The following is a 21,558-nucleotide window of genomic DNA, read 5'->3' on the forward strand; positions in this document are numbered from 1 at the left end:
TCAAAATATATCCATTTCAGACCACGTCTCATCCTCTCGCCCTACCGCTGTGGTCCAGGCCATCACTGTCTCTTGCCTGGACACCTGTAATCTCACAGGTTTTCCTGTCTCCCCCCTCACACAACCTATTAACCATGCAGCAGGCAAGGTGATCTTTTAAGAACTTAGTGCCTTTTCATCAACTTTAGAATAAGTTCAGCATCCCTGTGTGGACCTGCACGGCCTCACATAACCTGACCCCTCCTGTGCATCATCTGCTGCTCATTCCCTTGCTCATTCCACTTTCGCCACACTGGTCTTTTTCTTGCTCTCGTACATTCCAAGCTCATTGCTGTCTTCAGGCCTTTCTACTTGCTGTTCCCTCTGCTTAGCTTGTTCTCTCATATCTTTATATCGCTGGCTCTCTTCATTTAGTTCTCTGCTCAGCTATCACTTCCTCAGGAGGCCTACCCTGACTAAAACAATCATCTCTTCCCACCTTAGTGTCTCCCTAGTCCTTTATCCTTCTTTACTTTTCTTAATCACACTTGAAAGTAGGTGTGTGTGTGTTATGTACTTGTGTTTGTATTGCCACTAAAAGTATTTTTGTTCAGTGTTTTTAGTATTTGTCTTCCCTATCAAAGAGGGCTAGAGACTTCATCTGTTTTATTAACTGCTAAATCTTCATTAGAGCAGTGCTTGGCACATAACTGAGGCTCAATAATTGTTGACTGAAAGAACAAAAGACCCAACAATTACAAACAATCAAACTTTCAGGGCAGTGTGGAAGTGCTTTGAGGAAATCCACAAAAGATATAAAAAACAAGTCTGTCATATATGTCACTTTTGAACTATTCACACCCTTGCTATCTTTCATTTTTAGCATTCACTAGACAGTTTCTTAAGAGTGTAAAGGTATCTTTTCTGATTCCAAAATTAATACCAGTGCATTGAAGAAAATTCAGAAAAGCATTAAGAAGTAAATAAAGATCATCTATAATCACATTACCAAGAAAGAACTGCTATTTATTTTTTGGTGTATATCTTTCCAGGCTTGTTTTTGTCCTACGCTGTTTACATTTTAAGAAGCAAATTAGGGAACATATTGTGTATACTACTTTGTGCTGTGTGTGTATGTGTGTGTGTGTGTGTGTGTGTGTGTGTGTGTCTGAATTTTTAATTTCTTTAGTAATATATTGTGAAAACACTTCTTTTTTTCCCCAGGCAAAGGGATTCTTATTGGAGAGAGCAAACTAATTTTTATTATAAACATTGTTACGTTTTACTAGTTATGCAATAAAGAAAATGTGTTAATATTATTCTTAATCTTATTTTTTACTGAAGGAATATATTCCCACCAGTTTTGAATAAAGCAAATCTATTATCAAATTTGCATGCTTTTTATTGGCATGACTATCCCAATGGCAGATTCCTTCAGATCATATAAAAATTTGGTCTAGGGGACTCATTTTGTTTCTCATGTTGTAGATGTATATGTAATTACTGAGGAAAGGCTCATAAAAAATTAAGTGAAAACAGCAGATTACAAAACAGTATAATTAGGAGGAGCCTGATTAGAACAAGGGCTGCATGATGTTAAAATGTAGACAGTGATTATATCTGGTTGGTAGGTTTATAGGGGATTTTTGTTTTATTTGTGTCTTTCTGAATATTCTATACTTTTTGTAACACTTTTTTCTTTTTAAAATTACCTTCTAATATTACCTGTAAGTCAAAGAATATTATAAAAAGTTAAATACAGCATTTCTTTGCCACACTTCTTCCTAGTCATTTTCAACTCTTAACCAATTTCTTCTGGTTTTTTTCTTTATGTTTCTACATAACATACAAAATTATTTCTTGATTTATTATTTTTAGAATCTATTGACCTACAGAAAAGTGAAGATTTAGTGCAATTTTTGCTTGTGTCTACAATATTTTGAACATACTCATATGTTAGTTGCTGAGCCAAGTAACATAGTTATTTTCTTTTGTATGTAACCTTTTGTTTCCTCTGAAGTCAAAAGTTAAGATTTTTGTATTGCTTGTTTTTTTATGTATATGACAAATTCTTTTCTTTACCATAGTACTTACTTTAATTCCTAAGCTTTTCTGAGGTTCTAGGGTACAAATTGGCTTGCTTTTCACTGGCATAGCTGTCGATAGGCATTCAGTCTTTGTCTTCCTTTCATGTGCGCAGTCACTTAGCAGCTTTTTCTCTGTTTTTCATCTCCCACAATTTTTTGTTCTTTCTTATCTCCTTTGATTTGTTTTTACTTTTCTTTTCCTTGTACCTTTTTATGTTTTTCATCTGTTAACTTTGATTTTAGTGGTGTTTGGGGAGGGTGTGGAGATAAATACATGTGTTCAATCCAGAACGGCGTATCTGCATATTAGTCCAATTGTCTGTTATTGAACATAAGGTAGTGTCCAGACCTGTTTCTTTGGCATAGATTCTTAGCACTGAAATTCATGTCAAAAGTAGCACATTTTAAGGTTGTTGATGAATATTGTAAAATTGCCCTTGACAGGATGATACTAATTTCCATTTTCTGATTCTGCTTAATTTGTTTGCTTTGTGATTTTGGTCAAATTAGTTAATCCCTATGTGCTTTTGATCCTCAGAATGGGATTAGGCGTTATATTCTCTGATAGAACTATTGGGATTGATTGAGTTAATATATGTAAAGCACTTAGAAAAATGGCTAATATGTAGTAGCTACTCAAAAAAATACGACCATTATTCGTCTTTTATTGTGACAAGGCAGTGTGCCCTTCTCCCCAAAATGTGTTACTTTGTGTAACCTTTGTCAGATTGATGGTACAGCATTGATGCATTAACTAGCATTTCCTTGATAAGCGGTAAGGTTAATCATTTATTGGTGCTACTTTGTAAGAATATTAACTCTATCCTGTTGGCTTCTTTATTTCCTTTATTTCTGTGTATAGAGTTAGGAGTTGGGGGTTTTGTCTTAATTAAAAAGAAATGTGAAACTAATATTTGTATAATTTAAAGAATAATGAGGGGCCGGCCCGGTTAGAGCTCCATGCTCCTAACTCCGAAGGCTGCCGGTTCGATTCCCACATGGGCCAGTGGGCTCTCAACCACAGGGTTGCCGGTTCAACTCCTCGACTCCCGCAAGGGATGGTGGGCAGCGCCCCCTGCAACTAAGATTGAACACGGCATCTTGAGCTGAGCTGCCGCTGAGCTCCCGAATGGCTCAGTTGGTTGGAGTGTGTCCTGTCCTCTCAACCACAAGGTTGCCAGTTTGACTCCCGCAAGGGATGGTGGGCTGCGCCCCCTGTAACTAGCAATGGCAACTGGACCTGAAGCCAAGCTGCGCCCTCCACAGCTAAGACTGAAAGGACAACAACTTGACTTGGAAAAGGGCCTGGAAATATACACTGTTCCCCAATAAAGTCCTGTTCCCCTTTCCCAATAAAATCTTTAAAAAATAATAATAATAATAATGAGAACAGGTAGTGAGCCAGCATTACCAGTGCCTGCGAAGCCCTGTGACTGGTCCCAATCCCATTTCCCTTCCTACCTCGGAAATAACTACTCTCCTGAATCTTTATCACTCATTCACTTTTTAGTTTTACTTCCATACAATAGATACTTAGTTTTTACATGTTTCTTTTTAAAATTTGTACAAATGAAATCACACAGTATGATTTGTATGAGTCTTTAATTTTGTGGGGGTTAGATCTGAATTCATTTTTTAATTTTCTTTGCTTCTATTAATTTTTAATATATACTGAATAGCTATTTTATACCAGGTACTGTTCTAGGATTTGCATAGAGGCAAGTGAGGCAAAAGTCCCTGCTCTTCCAGAGCTTAATGCTTAGAAAGGTATTTTTCTTTGAATCTGATAAATATTTGCCCATCTTTCCTTCTAATTTTTTCTTTTCTAAACAGTTTTAACATTCACCTTTTTAACATATGTGCAATTTACTTTGGTGTGAAGTTGGTAATCTATCATCATTATGTGCTTATGTATTAATTACTTTGTGTTTGGCTTTCTTTTGGGGTTTTCCATTCTGATTTATTCATGTGATGAAACTTGCATACATTGTTTGAATTATATGGTATTATATGTTTGAGTTTTATGGTAATAGAGATGTAAGACATGCTTCTTCTGCAAAATTTTCCATTTTATTTTCACATGAATTCTAGATATTTTCACATGAAATTGAGATCATTTTGTCAAGTTCCCAAAGTGCTTTGAGACTAAATTATTAGATTTGCATTATAGCTAATAATTCATAAATTAGTTTAGGGAGATTGTCAAAACTTAGCATTTGACCATAAGTAGCAGAAAATTTCAACCAAATTAAGTTAAACAGTAAGGGCACTTATCTCATGTAATGGTCAATTCAGCAAAAGGGGGCCGGTAGTTGAGTTAGTTGATGTATGGCTCATTGAAATCCTGAAGGATAAGGTTCTTTCCATCCCTCCTCACTGTTATTCTTAGTGTGTTGGCTTTCTCTTCCCGCTCCCCTTCTTTGATGTTTTTCTTAGAATGAAAGTAATCTTTTCTAGAAGTCCCCAAGGAGATTTATCCTTACTTCTCATTGGCTGGAAATGGGTTACATGGCATTTCTAACCCAGTCCTTGGCAAGAGAAATGGGATTATCATTAGTGGCTACAACTGATCAGGGTCCATCCCTAACAGGATGAGGATTTCCTCTGCTTGGAAAGGGTGCGTGTGGGACACGCAGCAGCTGTGCTAGCCAGGGGGTCATTCACTACACTGTCTTTGTAACACTGAGTTTTCCCGTTGGGGAACATGGTATGGCTCCTGCTTAACAGATTTATTCACGTAGCTGTGACAGTTGTTTTCTTACAGTTGATTCTAAGTGGATACTTTACTAAACTATTTGCTTTTCCGTTGATATTCACACTATTTCCAGATATATAATTATACATTTGGGAAATCATGAAAATTATTTCCTTTTAGATAGTTATACTTCTGTGTCCCCACCCCTCCACCCCCCATTAAATTTAGTTCATTTGCTATAACCGCAAAACATTAAATAATGGTGGTGATGGACAACTTTGTCTTGTATCTAATTCGGTGCCAAACTATATGAGCACATTTATTATTCTATATCTAGAGCAAATCCGGTTTGCTAGTAATTGGTTACTTGTTCAGTGTACTGCTGGATAGTACTTAATGCTGAGGTTTTATTTAGAACTTATGCATTTCTTATGTGAGATCCACAGTTTATTTCTTGGTGCTTGTCATCACAGGATTGTATTCATGTGATGAAACAAATTAGAATGCTTTCTGTATTTTGTTCTGGAATAGGTATGTGGTATTACATAGGAATGAACTATTCCTTGAAAGTTGTGGGATCTACGAAACCATATGGGCCGATCTGCTTTAGAGTTGATTCTCTGGCAACTTTTATTCTTCCTTGGTAACTCATACGTCGAAGCTTCTTCCATTTTCTTGGTTTGATTTCAGTACCTAGGACAAGTGAATGCATGGATGAAAGAATTTTGAGGGACTGTATTTTCCTAGAAGATACTTCCTTATGAAATTATATTTTGAAAGCATAGTTGACTATATTCTCTACCTGAGAATATATTCCTTTCCCAATTTTTAATTTTATAGATTTATTTCCTCTCTTTAAGAGATTTTTTCCATTGAATTTTTCTTCCTCCTTTCCTTGAGCTGAAAATTTTATTCATTTTCATATTTTAAATGAAAATTGAAATAGTTTCTGGAAAGTTTAAGTATTTTTGGTGGTATATTTGGTTTCATGAGTACTTGAAGTCTGGAACCTAGTTTGAAGTCTGGGTCTTCCATTTATTAGCATTGTGACTCCAGATACATTACTTAACTTTCCTCAGTTTCCTCATCAATAAAATAACACTGGTAGAATCTACCTGATAGAATTGTTATGGGAATTAAATGCTCTAGGACTGTGACTAATATTTATTAAGTACTATGTAAGTGATTATTGGATGTGATACATTTATTAATGTAATTTATTAAGTGGTTTAGCTCTGTTATATTATGTTTACCAGTCTCAATTTATGATCTTCCTGGTTATTTTATTTATACTTTCTCCTTGGTTTTTGTCAATTTTGTTGATCTGCCAACTTGTGGTTTCATTTTCTCTATTGTTTTTATATTTCATTTATTTCCATTTTAATTGTTATGTCTCCTGCTTGCTTTGGGTTTATTTTGCTCCTTTTCTAGTTAATAAACTTAGGTTATTGATTTAAAATATTTCTAATATAGGCATTTATAAGTTTTCCTCTGTTACTTTAGCTGCATCACATAATTTTGATACATGTTGTTTTCATTTCTCAAAGTATTTTCTAATTTTTCTTGTGATTTTTTTTCCCCCTTTGATCCTTAGGATATTTGGGAGTATATTGATTAATTTCCATATATTTGTGAATTTCCCAAATTTCCTTCTCTTGTTGATTTCTAAGTTCATTCTGTTGTGGTCAGAGAACATGCTTTGTATGATTTCAGTCCTTTTAAATGTATAGAGTCTTGTTTTATGGCCTAGTATATTGTTTTTACTGGAGAATATTACATATGCATTTGAGAGGAATGTGTATTCCTTTGTTGTTGAGTGTTCTGTATGTCTCTTAGATCTAGTTAATTTATAGTGTTGTTCAAGTCTTGCTGATTTTGTCTAGTTGTTCTAGACAAAATTTTTGTTTTTGTGATTTTTTTTTAAAGATTTCATTGGGGAAGGAGAACAGGACTTTATTGGGGAACAGTGTATATTTCCAGAAGTTTATTGGGGAACAGTGTATTTTTCCTAGGACCCATGAGCTGCAAGTCAAATTGTTGTCCTTTCAATCTTAATTGTGGACGGCGCAGCTCAGGTCCAAATCTAGTTGCTGGGAGTTGAACCTGCAACCTTGTGGTTGAGGGCACGCGCTCCAACCGAGCCATCCAGCTGCCTGGGAGCTCAGTGGCAGCTCGTGTCTTCATTCTAGTTGTGGAGGGCGCAGCTCACTGGCCCATGTGGAATCGAACCGGCAACCCTGTTGCCCAGAGCTCATGCTCTAACCAATTGAGCCACCAGTCCGCCCGTTTTTGTGATTTTTTTTTAAATACATATTTTTGTGCTGTTTAAATGGTCCTGTATATATGTATGTGTATATATATTTGTGTGTGTATATGTATATATATGTATGTATGTAATCATTGTGAATTATCCCTTCATCAGAAAAATGATTTCTTTGTTCTATTTGTCACAAATTTTACTTTTACACTGTTGACTATATCTTACATTTAACTTTTTTTGAGTCATTTTATTGTGTGTCTTTTGTAGAATGCTGTATTTGGATTTTTAAAAAACCCAATCTGAATATCATTGTCTTATGATAGAGAATCTTAAAACCTTAAATAGGTATTAAAAGTAATATTTACTCTAATTTTTCATTTTAAAAAATGTTTTCAGTTTTTGTAATTTCGTTTTCTTTTGTCATTTCTTATAAGGACTTTTTCCTCACTAAACCTCCATTATATTTTGGAAGGAAGGCATACATATGGTTTTCAGTTCTATTGGGGGTAACTTAAAAATTTCTTCAAGCATATTTGACTCAGGGAAAATCATTTCTGTTTTCATTTTCTTCTGTGAGTGTAATATAACATTCTTCTACCTTTCCCTTTCCCCAGTTGTTTTTTTCTCTCTGACCTGGAATTTTAGACCCAATGGGATTTGTTGCAGAGAATTCTGAAGCCAACTTATTTGCCTTCTTTTGTAGATGCTTATTTTCTCCTGCCTGGTTGTTTTGTAGGAGTCAGAAGTTTTATTAGCATAAGGTTAGGGGATTAGGCTTCTGATGAATTTCACCTGGTCTGTGGTGACCCTCCATTTTTAAGATCCAGTTCTCTTGAGCTTCTGTAGTACATCTTTTGATTATTATTTCCCAGTTCTACTTGCTGTGGTCTTTTATTCAGGAATGTCATTTACCTGTATGTTGGCTTCCCTTCTGTCCTTCATAGTCCCGTATCCTCCCTCAGTTTTCTCGTCTGTGTGCTGGGACTTTCTCCAGTGTGTGTTCCACATTACTGACATCATTTAGAAAAGTCAGTTCTGCGCTGTTCTTCTTCAGATGCATTCTTTTTTAAGATGTGAAGCAAAAATATTGTACAGCGACTTTAACAAATACCTGTATGCCTTCCACTTAGTTTTGTCAAATCTAAGTATTTTACTGTATGTGCTCCAGAACTTTTTTCGTAAGTTTAAACCCCTGTGGACTCTTGCTCAGTGTAACTACTATCCTGAATTTGGTTTTGGTCATTATCATTCTCATACCTATTTACTATAGTTGTGTATATCAGTAAACAATGTACAGTGAGTCTAATAGGTTTTTAGACTTTATAGGAATATCATACTGTACAGTTGCTTCTGCAGTTTGTTCTTTCACTCAACATTATGGTGTTGCGATTCATCATGGTGATCTTACAGTTCTCCCAGCACCAAGGCTGTTTGCTTGCCAAACCACGTTTGCTGAGCTGCATTTGTCCAGAAGCGGTGACTTACTCTCTCATTAAACCACTGGGGTGAGGGTTGAGGCTGAGCCTTTTTCCATCCTCACAAGGAGTGATACAGGATAGAGGTGGCTCTAATTGGTTCATTCACTGCAACTGCAGTGTAGTATTCCATTGTATGAATATACTATAGTTCTGTTGATGGATGTGTAGGTTCTACATGCTTTGCTGTGAAAAATAGTACGTCTTTGAACCTTCGTGGACTTGTGTTTCTGCACACATGTAAGATATATCCTAGGGTATGTACCTAAGAATGGAATTGCTGGGGTGCGTACACTAGATAATACCAAATTCCTTATGAACATGGTTTGCTGGTTTTCGCTAGCAGTATGTTAGTCTGCTGTTGCTCTATAGCTTTGTTATTGTTGCACTGAAATTTTTTGATCTGGTGGGTATGAAATGGAATTTTATTGTGGCTTCAGTGTGTCATCTGTTCATGTATTTATTGACCAAATTCCCTGCTCTGAAAATTCTTTATATCCTTTGCTTATTTTTTAGGATTGTCTTTTTCTTAATGATTTGTGAGAGTTCTTTATGTATTTGAGCGTCTTATATTTTATAGGTTACAGTCTCTTTGTGGCCTTGTCTTTTCGCATGTAGCATTTGACAGATTAAAATTTGAATGTAATAGAAGCTTTTGATATTTTCCTTTATAGCTTGTGCTTTTGTATGTCTTTAATAAAAATTCTTCTCTCTTCTACGATCAGAAAGAGAGTGCCTTCTAATTACTTGGCTTTTTTACATTTAGTCTTTAATTTACCTAGATTTTATTTTTTAATACGGTATGAGGTAGTGATATAATTTTTTCCTTTCTCATGAACAGGGTTTAGTTCAGGACCATTTTTATTGGTCCATCCTTTTATCACTGATTTGTAATAACAGCTCTATATTGAGTTTTCATAGATTGATGGAGTGCCAATGTTTAATTCTATAATTAAAATTTTTAGTTTCATTAAATCTTTCCATATTTAGTTCAGTACCTTTATGTTTTTAATTTTCTTTTTATTTGTTCATTCAACCAGCCAAGAAATACTTAATTGAATGCTTGTTATGTGCCAAGACATTAGTAGGCACTGAGATACAGCTTAAATAAAACGAAGTAGCTGTCTCATAGGGCTGAGTTTCTAGTGGAGGAAAAACACACTGTCCAGTAAATTGATGATACATCCAAAGATGATTAAGTGTATAGAAATATGTACATGAGGGAATATGTCTTTATGGGGTGCGTTGGGCAGTGTGCTATTTTATAGAGGGGTCGGGAAAGGCCTACTTGGGAAGAAATCTGAAACCTACTCGTAGTCTGGGATTGTTTAATTAGCTAAAATTCTTAAGGGTGAGGCCTCCTTTCTTATTGTCTGCTGATCCTCATTTATGAGACAAAGCTCATCTATTAGTTACTGTTCTCTAGATCTGTATTCTCCAGTTCTTCTTATGTGGCACTGGGTGTTTTTTCAAATATTATATAGTCAATTCTGTAATGTGTCCAGAGGTGCTATATCATTGCAGCCTCTATTATTACTCTTCAAAAAATGGGTCATCTGTGGTTTAAATTCGGCTTGTCACTTTCCATGTCAGGATTCTAATGTTCTCCGGTTTCTTACTACATTGCTGTTTTTTTGCACCTTAAAACTTTTTCATTGGCCCTAGACTTTCTTGATAATTCATTCTCTTTGAGTTTATCTTCATATGCATCTGCTAAATATTAGTTTCAAACTAAAAATAATAGTCCACATTTTAGTCCATGTGTGGACTCAGTCTTATTTAAGATGTGGGGAAAAGTTTGTCATTTAACTGGATGTTGCGTTGTGATTTATGAGAAATACATTTTGATCATCTGAATGACCATGCACATAATTTTTGGTCATTCATAGGGTCAAAATGTATTTCTCATATTTATTTGGTCTTTGTCCACAGTTCCTATCTAGCTCACAGGCCCCAAACCCTTGAAATTTTCTAAATATTGAGTGATAAAGGTGTCTTTTGTTATGTTAATGAGACAACTTTAGAAAGCACCTAAGAATCTGGGCCAGTTGCCAAAGGATCCGACCACATGATTAAAGGGTTAGAGCTTTCAGTCCCACTGGTGACCTCTGGGAAAGGAAGAGGGGCTAGAAGTTGAAGCATTGCCAGTAGCCAGTGCTTTAATAAGTCATGCCTAGGTAGTGAAGCCACCATAAAACCCCGAAAGGACGGGGTTGGAGCGCTTCTGCATTGGTGAACTTGGAGAGGTGCTAGGACAGTGGTGTACTGGAAGGGCATGGAGGCCCCACGCCCCTTCCACATGTCCGGGGCATTGCCTCAATCTGGCTGTTCCTGAGTTACATCCTTCTATAATAAACCCGTAATCTAAAAAGTGAAATGTTTCTGAGTTCTGTGAGCTGCTCTAGCAAATTAATCAAACCCAAGGAAGGAGTCCTGGGTACCTCTGATTTATAGCCATTCAAAACTACAGGTAACCACCTAGGCTTTCAAGTGGTGTCTGAAGTTGGGGAGTGGGGACTGCAGTCTTGTAGGACTGGAACCTTAACCTGTGGAATCCAGTGCTGTCTCTGGGTAGATGGTGTCATAACTGAGTTGAATTCTTGGACACCCTGCTGATGTCTGAGAACTGCTTGTTGGTGTCGGGAACCCGATGCTACACACGCGCGCACGCGAACATACACAGACATTGGAGTTGGGTTCAGGAAACAATTTAGATATTGTCACCTTTGTGTAACAAAGTTTAAGGCTAGAAAGTACTTAAGTGACATGAAACATTCAGTGGGTTGTGTACTATTAAAATATTTGTGGGTTTTGGTAAGAAAAATGACGGGGGTAGGGTGGCCAATTCTCTGCCTCACTTTCTATGTTGTACTTGTTACATCCCAACAATGCTCTTATTTCTCTTTAGTGGAAGAGAAAGCCAATACCCACCTCCTTCTCGGCATGTGCTTAGACGCCTACGCTCGCTATCTTCTGTTCTCCAAGCAGCCATCAGAGGCACAAAGGATGTGTGAAAAAGCTTTGCATATTTCTGAAGAAATACTAGGAGAAAGACACCCACAGGTAAGGAAAACAGAGAGATGATAAAACAAAGCATTTCAGAACTTATGAAGTGAAATGTCACACACTGGGAACAGATAATTAGCAGATGGTCCTGCATAAATCCTCTTCCTCACACCCTAGTCCATTCATTCTCCTGCCACCACTCCCTCCACTTCCAACTACTTGTTTTAAAAAGGATTTGCAACTGCTGATCAATTCCTGCATCTGCCCAGAACGGTTTGTGTGTATTGGTTTACACACCAGAGCAGCCTTTCCAAAACGCATGTTTAACCAGGCACCACGTGCTTCTGAGGAAGGCTTCTGAGCACACAGCAGTTTCTCAGATCTTCCCTGCCTCACCCCACAGGTAAAATGACTGGAAAGTGGAGGGACTGCATTAAAAAAGACAGTTAACGACTGACAGGATTTCAGCACACTATGCAAAGCTTTCTGTTAGAATAGTAAACACTGAATTGAAGTCATCTCCTTGTGTCTCCTCTATCAAATTAAGTTTGTAGAGGTAAGAAGTGGTTCACTCTGTGAATGCTTGGCACCCCAGAGGACACAAAAATTTTACCTGGACTGAGCGTGTCCCAGGGCTGGTGGGCAGGACAAGTTATTGAGCTATGAATTATCTTAAGGAAAGGGATTTATGACTTTTAATATATAGAGTCCCTGCTTAATGGAATACCACTGAGGAATAATACCGTTTCCCTGGAAATAAGACCTAGCCGGACAATCAGCTCTAATGCATCTTTTGGAACAAAAATTGATGTAAGACCAGGTCTTAACCGGATAATCAGCTCTAATGTGTTTTTTGCTCCAAAAGACGCATTAGAGCTGATTGTCCGGCTAGGTCTTATTTCTGGGGAAACATGGTAAGACAAACATGGAATTCAGATCACCACGTACTGTAACTGGGGGCTTAAAGTATGGCTTCAGTGGAAGAGTGGGCCTGCCTCCCTTAGTACCAACATTTTAAAAACTTCATGAGTATCTTCCTAAAATCAATGATATATTTCTTAATGAGTTTCAGGGTCGCCAGTAGGAATGACATTATAATACAGTCTGGCCCCCGGTGGCTGGCTTCTCAAGGTTGCTGAACCTTAAATGGGATCATTTAAGAGCTTCTTTTTGCTGTTTTTCATTTGGTGCTTCTAATTGATAGTTATATTAATAAATAATATTCCTCCTGTTCCCTAGTTTCTAGATTTGTATCATTTTCCAGAGGGTCAAACTGCAGTGCATCATACAGTGTGAATGATAAAGGCTGATATTCCTCACGCTGTGGAATGCCAGGAAAGATAAAATCTTAACTATTCAGTTTATCAAACTCCAAATTAGCATTAAATATGTGCAGGTGTGTGTGTTTTTTAATTTTTATTGGGGAAATAAATAAAATTGTTTTTTATTTGAAAACAGCTCCAAGTCAAGTCGTTTTCAGTCTAGTGGTGGAGGGCCCATGTGGGAATCCAACCGGTGACGTTGGTGTTATGAGCAGTGCTCTAACCACTGAGCAAACAGGCCGCCCCTGTGTAGCTGTTTTTTTAAAAAGGCTGTTGTTTCTTTCACGTGTAGACCATCGTGCTGATGAGTGACCTGGCTACCACCCTGGATGCACAAGGCCGCTTTGATGAGGCTTGTGTTTATGTGCAAAGGGCGTCCGATCTGGCGAGACAAATAGAACATCCTGAGCTCCACATGCTGCTCAGCAATCTGGCTGCAATTCTGATGCACAAAGGTAGGGAGCTATGAACTCTTGACTTGCTTTAGAGAGGGAGTGGGTTTATCAATATGTGAACTGATGTTTGGGAGGGCAAGGGGCAGTGAGGAAGCCCCCAGTTAAAAGGCTGGCTAATACAAAAAGGACGTGTGTTCGGTTGGAGTGCCATTGTGCTCAGTTCACATTAACTTCTGTAGTCCTACACTGGCCTGTTGAACCACATCAAGGTGGAGAACACTGCAATGATGGTACCGCATTTCTTAGTGCTTTGCAGATTTCTAAATGTCTTCACACATGTAACTTCATTAGTTCCTCAGTGGACGTATGAAGCTGGTGAGGCAGGGAATCTCAGTTTGCCAGCCATACTACTCAGGGCCTCACCTGTAATTTTCAGAAACCTGGAATGACGTCCTTTTACACAGAGCATCATAATGAAGTCCGTGGCCAATGGAGTCAGGGCCTGGGGTGCACTGACTGGGAGGGGCAGGTAGGAGCCCCACAGCACTCACGGGGTTAGCGTCCTCTCCACCCCGCCAGCTTAAAGCCTCTCTAAGCCAGCGTGTCCAGTGGGGATGAGGTGAGGCAGCACTCGCCTGCCCCTTAATAAGCACACAGTAAGTTAGACCTGAACCATCTCTAGTGCTTTCTCTTCAGAATCACTTGGAAAGCATACGTTTTCTTCTTATTCTCCCTTCTCTTTGGGTTATTTTAGAACGATATGCACAAGCAAAAGAGATCTACCAGGAAGCACTGAAGCAAGCAGAGCTGAAAAGAGATGAGGTTTCTATACAGCACATCAGGGAAGAATTGGCTGAGCTGTCCAGAAAAAGTAGACCTTTGACTTAATTTTATCAAGCTCTAAATCCCTTTTTGTTGTAGGGACTTTCCAGTAACAGCTTATTATTCCAGTCTCAGTGGCACCCAAATCAATGCTTAATCCTTGGTCCTTGGTATTCAAGTTTCCTCAACTTAGCCTCGGTGAAGGACAAGTTATATACACTGCCAGTTTCGTTTTTTTAAAGGAAAAGCAACTTTCACCCGACTGCTTCTGACTTGTAAGGATGGATGTCAAGTGATGTAGCGTACGTTTAGGAGCTGTCCAAGCTGGTCTAATTATAGATTAACGTGGGCTGGTTTTTCCCTCTGGTGTGTGTGTGGTAATTCACACAGGCATCTCTACCAGACGATTCTGGTCCATTGATTTGCTGCCCTTTTTCTCTTATTTTATCAATATCTGGCAGACCAGAGCTACCTGTCTCGTGGCAAAGGGGGATTATGGTGAGTTATTTTTCTTATAATCTATTTCATGAAGCCCAGTGTGGGATTTAATCCATAGAGGAGGAGGAGAAGTAATATCTTGGTTTGCCACCAGCATCCAGCATGAAGTTTTAAAGTAGGAGCAGGCACTTGAGAAAGTACAGCATCTATTTGCTCATAAATGAAAGTGAACTGTATGTTTTTGTATGTATCTAGGTATATACAACTATGAAAAAAGGGGGAAGGGGAATGATATAATCTTGTCAGTGCACTCTTAGCGCTCCAATTCCTTTGCAACCTACATCACAAACAGTCATCCAGGAGCTCTTTAAAGATACATGCCCAGGCTGCACCCCGAACCTTTTGATTCAGGGTAGGGCCCTACAAATGTATTTAAAGCCTCCCCAGTAATTCTGTTATGCATCACAGATACAGTAGAACACTCACTGGCCTGGATCCTGGCTTGGCTTTTTGAATTTGGGTCTCAGTATCCTCATCTGTAATGTAGGGAACAAATGAGATTCTTTCTTGGCTGTGGGAGAAGGTAATTTGGTCAGGTGACCTTAAATGAATAGACTGCTATATTGAAAGGGCTTTATTTTATCATTCTGCCTCAAAGTCTAAAGTGTGTATACAAATGCTCCTTGAACTTATGATGGGGTTCTATCCTGATAAACTCATCGTATGTTGAAAATACCATCAATCAAAAATGCATTTAATACACCTAACTTACTGAACATCATAGCTTAGCCCAGCTGGTTTCTACTGAATGCGTATCACTTTCACACCATGATAAAGTCAAAAAATCGTAAATTGAAAAATTTTAAGTTGAACCATTGTTAAGTCAGGGACCATCTGTAAAAACAGGACCTGTAGGTGAGTGTTTTTAACCTCAGCAGCCTTGCAAAGAGCCATTTGCCTAGGAGAAAGGTAATTTTTCTAGGTACCATGAAGCAACACTGTCATTATTGGTATGCCTTTGGGGGTGGGGTGTGAGTGGGAATGATAAACTGGTATTTTTGGTTCCTATGTACATATTGGAAGAACCCTTTCATAATAAACTAGAGACTCTACAACAATATTGTATGTATTCTGTAATCTTTGAGTTTCTCATAAAAAGTAACTTATTGAAGAGTTAATAAAATAAATATTAGAATCCCTGAGGTGCAAATCCTCAGGGATCAGACTTAAACTGATCAGACTTAAATTTATTTTATATTTTGCAGATGTAAATTTCTTCCCACTTTCCATCTAAGCGCATCTATTATTTACTATGCAGTTAATTCCTTTAATTAAGTCTTAACTCAGACGAACTACAATATAAAGCAGACTGAGTTTCAGTGCAGCCCAGTCTAAATTTATTGATTTTAAAAAGCAGTCAACTACTCACCTTCCACATTGAGAATATTTTTAACTTTTCACAATTATAGGGGTTAGTGAAAGTTAGGTTTTTTTACTTCAGGTTTTATTTAAGAATTTTTGATCTTCCACAATGATTCAGCTCATGGTCCCGGAGTTTTCAGCAAGACAATCATCTCTTCATGTGGATGTTCTCAGTCAAGTTCATTTGCACTGTTGTAAAATAACGTAGCAAAGCAGAAGGAGGACTGACCAGTCTGAATTAAAGTGAATTGTTAAAAATAGTGTAGCTTAAATTTTTGAACTATGTCACTAGAGTGTTCAGGGCATAAATATTCTATTTTTAAAATAGAATCTCTCAGCATATCAGAGTTAAAACATTGTGAAACTTCCAGTCATTAACATGCATGGAAATTGGGCAGTCAGAATATTTCTATGAACAGTATATTAGGAAGACCTTAATTTAGTTCTGGGTGCTAAGAAATCATGTGTAAGGATATAGCTTCAGAACACTGAAATCTCAGCCTGCAACGAGTGTTACACCTTGGTTTACAGCTAACTTCAATAAGTAGTCAGTCACCAGAGCTGTGCTTGCTGTTTTCCGTCATGGTAACGTGGACCTCTGACCCTCCCAGAAGGTTTGCTCCATAGGTACGGCATGTGAGAATTCTGTCCTTTCATTGCTCTGAACTAAAAAATGATGGTGGGTTTTATCTCCCTTTCTGAAATCTCATCTCCAGGTGATGGTAGATGAAATAAAACATGTGCATTGTAATAAGGATGCACCAAAGTAAGTGGTTAATAGCTGCTTACTTTGGGGTCCTCAAATGGAACCCACAAGTTAGGCTCTGATCTGACATGTTCTCAAAAACCACGGAGACAGTTTGGAATAGGTTAAGACCCTCGGGGTCATAGAAAAATACCACCATCATAACCTCTTTTGGGTCAGCTGACAATATAAATTATTAATGAAGTCAGTATCTTAAATTTCAGCAGAACACTGTTAAATAGAACATTTAGTTATTTTTCATTCACATTAAAATTTTATGTATATGTATATATTTATAATTCAGTGATACCAACTTTCCAAGTAGTAGGAATCTGATTACTAAACCTGATCTAAAGTTTATTTTGAGGATCTCAAGTATACAAGAGTAGAATAGTAACAGGAATGAAGGCTTTAACTTCAGATGTGGGCTTATGGTCTATTTTTGTTGCTTATTTAATTATACGGGCAAAATACTGAACCTGGGTCATAGTCTATAAAATAGGGATTAGACACCAGTGCTACAGGGTGAGGCGAGGGTCTCAATCACACATAGGAAACACTTCATTACAAAGGAGGCACTCAGTCAGTGGTTATCACAGACCTGTTTTCTTCAGGGGCTTGAGAACTTCTGTTAAAAAGTTTAGGTCTACTTAAAGTCTATAAAGTGCTAATTTTTATCATCCTGAGAGACCTCTACTTCTCCCCTTTCTAGTCAGTGGTATTCTCCCAAACCTTACCATGTTTCCCCGAAAATAAGCGCTCACTAGACAATTAGCTCTAATGCGTCTTTTGGAGCAAAAATTAATATAAGAACCCCGGCTTATTTTACTATAAGACCGGGTCTATAATATAATATAATATAATAATAATATAATATAATATAATACCCAGTCTGATACTAATTTTTGCTCCAAAAGATGCATTGGAGCCGATTTCCGGCTAGCTCTTATTTTCGGGGAAACAGGGTAGTATCCATATACTATAGAAGGATGCTTCAGTGCTATGCTTAAGTTGTATGAAAAACTAAAAATTCAGTAAGAATTATTAATGAAGGATAAAACTGACCCTCTAGTACCATAATTAGTTAACATTCAGTCTGAAAACCTTGAGCTTCAGTGAAATGAAAACATTCTACAGTAAAGTCTTGTCCACAGGGAATTACAGCGAGAGGAAGCACTGGCACATACGAGCAGAGAAGGGGAAGGCCCATGATGTTCACCTCGAGAGGCAGGATGCACAGCACGGAGGAAATCTAACACTGAGATGCTACACAAATCATCATCTTCTAACTCAGTCAATAATATATCAAACTAAATAAAAGTGTATGTTTTTCCTTTGAAACCTGAGACATCAAGAGCCTTAAATCACAAATAATCTATTGTACCTATGGACAGGGTAGTCAAATTTATTTCAAAAACAAAAGCTTTGTTGGGCTGCATCAAATGAAGGAGCAAAAGAATACTTAGGGGCATGGTTAAATTACCAGTGTGTATAACAGTGAGGTATGCCTCAAATAAGCCTTTAAAACTTCTAAAAACTGAACTATAACATACCCATGCAATAGTATTTTTTCATTGCTACTAATTAAAAAAAATTAAAGCCTGCACTGGAAATTTACAATATGGCAGAATTTGTTTCTCCTACCTTTTGACCCTAATACGTTAATGTACAGATTTCATTACAGGGTCTGTGTTAAAAATCTAAACATTTCCACAAGATTTTAAACATCACTTGGGAACCTGAATTGAGAGGAAACAAAATAGGATAAAAGTACAATGCCCGTGACAGCCAACATTATGTAACTGGGCTGTATGAGGTTGTTTAGAAGGCAAGGGTTAAAAAGATAGAAGATTTTTAAAAAGTACCCCCAGGGTTGATGTGCTGATTTGAACATAAGTACACCAGATACTACAGCAAGGGGAAACACTGCAAAAAGATAATCTATTTACAGAAGAGTGATTTAAAGACATTATGGTTTTCTTTACAGATGTAAGAACAGGAATTGTCCATTTTTTAAAAACTCTACATTTCAACCCTCCACTATTAGAATCCACTGAACTGCCTGTATCAAAGGCAGTTCCCCCCACCCCCCATTTGACGCCACATTTTCATCATTTCTTCATCATCCATGGTCCAGGCTCTGCTGAAAAGTCTCTGGACATAAATCATAGGAAGGCAGGTTTTTCACCTGCAATTACAAATAAAACCTCCAAAAACTAGAGATCCCTCCCCCAGACCCTGGCCCCACCCTGCTGCCTTTTCTGTGCAGTTCAGTCGTCACTATCCGACAGCGTCTCGTACTGTGCGGAGAGCAGCGGGGCAGGTTCTCGCTCCCAAATCCTGTTCTGTTGGTGAGGAGCTGCTTGGTTCACAGAAGAGGGGGTGCATGCGATCGGTGTTGGTGGCGTGCTGCTGAGCATCCGCATAGTCAGAGGGTTATAAGGAAACTGAGTCGAGCCTGACAAAATAAAAATTAGGTTTCACTGTCATGAGCACAGTTACTGTTTCATCCAGCTTTCACAGGATGGAGGAGGACAGGATTATTCCACTAAAATGGTCTGTGACACTAAGCAAAATGAAACAAGGGCGGGCCAAGGTTTTACCACTTAGGTTGTAGCCAGTGATAATGCAGTGAGAGTCTGGGAGGGACACACAACAAGAACAAGCATATATAAGGTGGGAGTTGCTGAACCAAGAAATGAAAGCTCAAGCCTGGATTTCTAGTTGTTAAGTCTGTAACTAGGTGTTTCCATGGATAATCCAAGTAAAACTACTGGATATTAAGCTCTAACTAAAAGAGTCTGCTTACACCAAGAACTGTTTGACTCATACAGATAAATGCAGGGGCACAGTTCTCAGAGGATGAAGGGGACAGGTAACCAGGAATTTCAGCAGGTCAAGGGGCAGCAGGATGCATGTCTCTGGCTGGATCTCACTGGGCAGATTTATCAACGTACAAGATTTAGAAGAGGGCTACACAAACCTAATGAGAGCACTGCTACCCTTTGTCAGTTCCTAGATTGTTTCACTGTCCCCAGAAAGCCTCCTCCAGCTTAAGATTCTCTAACAGAAAACATACCATTTCATCAAGTAATTAATTTCATGAATGGTCTAATAATAACTCCTTCCCTAAGAGATTTGAGTCCAGTCATTGGCCTAGGCTAGAAGTTTTCAAATCAGTATATAACCACTTTACATGTCATGTGAAAATTTCAGAAAGCTAGAGCTTTACATTGTGCTGATACAATAATCCATATGAAATTTATAGATGTCTTGAGGATTTTTTTCAGTGATGTATCTGTGTATTTAATCTCTAAGGAAAGGACAGCTTATAATTCTCTGAAACCCTTAAATCCATGGCAAATATCCCAGTTTTATTTAACAAACAAAAAAAGTCTGCTGCTCTTCAAGGTGACCATTATCCATTATTACCGTTTTATATATATATCTGCTTACAAACAGGCACAAAATGGAAAACATTAATAAATATCCTGTTGTTTTTCATCAGTCTGTATAGACATAGCCTAAAGATAGATGGTGGCTTTTAAAATTCTTCTTCCCATTTCTGACTTTGATTTCTTAGTATTTCCCTAAGAACCTTCTCTAAGAATGTCTACAAGAAAGGCTGAAGGTGCAGCTGCCTTGGAAGTGGTACTTTACATTTAGGTAGAGTTCATGAAAGAACTAAAACCACAAACCTGCTTGCTTTGCAACAGATGTTGGCTACCAGCATAATATAGAAGTGAGGGGAATGGATGAGATATTTTTTCATAGCTCTTTTTTCATGGTAATCAGACCCGCATTCTTAAAAATTTTAAGATTCTATGTATTCAATTTCTGTTCTGGAAAGCAATCCTATTAATGATACAGTAACGGAAATAGTTTTCCAATCAAAGTTTCTGATTTTAGAAGAAGTACTAACACAGGCAGTAATATAACTGCTTTAAGACTCATTTTCTAGCAGTATATTCCTCACCTGTTGAAGACGGCCTGTCCTCCCAGGCCCACCCTGGCGTCTGCCTGTGGTAGTCTCCTTCTGAATGTACAGACGAGACTGAAGAGGGCCGCTCAGTGCCTAAGTAGCCTTGCCCCGGGATAGGAGATTTAGATTTCCTGCTGTTTGACTTGCTGATCAGCTTTGGTTTGCAAACTCCTAAAAGTGAAATAAATTATTAATTGTTAATATATAGTAATTATATTCTCAAACCCTATCAAAATGCAGATTATATAATGCTAAGTGAAAGAAACAGAATGGTAGCATGAAGAATCCAGCTCCTACTACCCAATGAAGTAAAAAATATTTAAAAGAAAGCCAGAATTTACTTGTGGCAACCAAAACAAAAAAGGGGTATGTCCTCATGCCATAAACTTAAAAACATGTAACCAAGGAATTAAAATTTATGGAACACCATTTCTTTCCTGGCCCTGGAGCACAGAAACTGCTAAGGAAATGAAAGCAAGTTGACAAAACTCTTAAATCCTCACTACCTCCTCCCCCATAAATTTAGGGAGAAGCAAACAGGAGTCATTTTACCACCCCAAGGAAATATGTCAAAGGAAAACAAATGTAGCACAGAAGCCCCTTCATGGCACTATTGGACCTCAGCAGAAGCTTGGCAAGTCTTGGTGACCCTTTCTCTTTTTCCAGGCAGTTTAGTTGGTGAACTCAGCAGAAATTCACAGGAGTGGGATGCCCCGACTGGGCTCTAAAACAAAACATTAAAAAGATCTCAGAAGAGATCAGAGCCTAGGTCATCAGCAAGCGTTTTCCACAGCCCAGCAGAACAAATTCATACTGCCCCAAATCCTTCAGTGTACAGAAAAAAAGTGGGTGGAAAGGAACTTCTATCCCTCGAACTATCTGGAACAAGAAGAAATGCGAGTTCTTGATGGTAAGAATAGAACAAGGGGA

At 37.9% G+C, this 21,558-nt stretch overlaps 2 protein-coding genes across 18 annotated transcripts in view; one reads left to right on the top strand and one right to left on the bottom strand.

Moving 5' to 3' along the window:
* TTC19 (tetratricopeptide repeat domain 19) overlaps positions 1 to 15,597 on the top strand; it is a 22,841-nt gene extending 7,244 nt beyond the window's left edge. Inside the window, exons 8-10 of the mRNA XM_074320237.2 lie at positions 11,405 to 11,559; positions 13,117 to 13,279; positions 13,974 to 15,597. Of these exons, the coding sequence (XP_074176338.2) occupies positions 11,405 to 11,559; positions 13,117 to 13,279; positions 13,974 to 14,107 (452 nt within the window). The 3' untranslated portion in view covers positions 14,108 to 15,597. The remainder of the gene's footprint in view (positions 1 to 11,404; positions 11,560 to 13,116; positions 13,280 to 13,973) is intronic.
* A 2,438-nt stretch (positions 15,598 to 18,035) lies between these two features.
* The window catches only part of NCOR1 (nuclear receptor corepressor 1), a 169,122-nt gene continuing 165,599 nt past the window's right edge, over positions 18,036 to 21,558 (bottom strand). For all 17 annotated transcript variants that reach the window (XM_074320229.2, XM_019757395.3, XM_019757394.3 and 14 more), the window contains 2 exons: positions 20,623 to 20,799; positions 18,036 to 19,104 (listed from right to left, as the gene is read on the bottom strand). In XM_074320229.2, the coding sequence (XP_074176330.2) occupies positions 18,917 to 19,104; positions 20,623 to 20,799 (365 nt within the window). In that variant the 3' untranslated portion in view covers positions 18,036 to 18,916. The remainder of the gene's footprint in view (positions 19,105 to 20,622; positions 20,800 to 21,558) is intronic.

This window comes from Rhinolophus sinicus, chromosome 12 (genome assembly GCF_057876585.1).
Source record: "Rhinolophus sinicus isolate RSI-liver-muscle chromosome 12, RSI-T2T, whole genome shotgun sequence".
Classification (NCBI taxonomy): domain Eukaryota; kingdom Metazoa; phylum Chordata; class Mammalia; order Chiroptera; family Rhinolophidae; genus Rhinolophus; species Rhinolophus sinicus.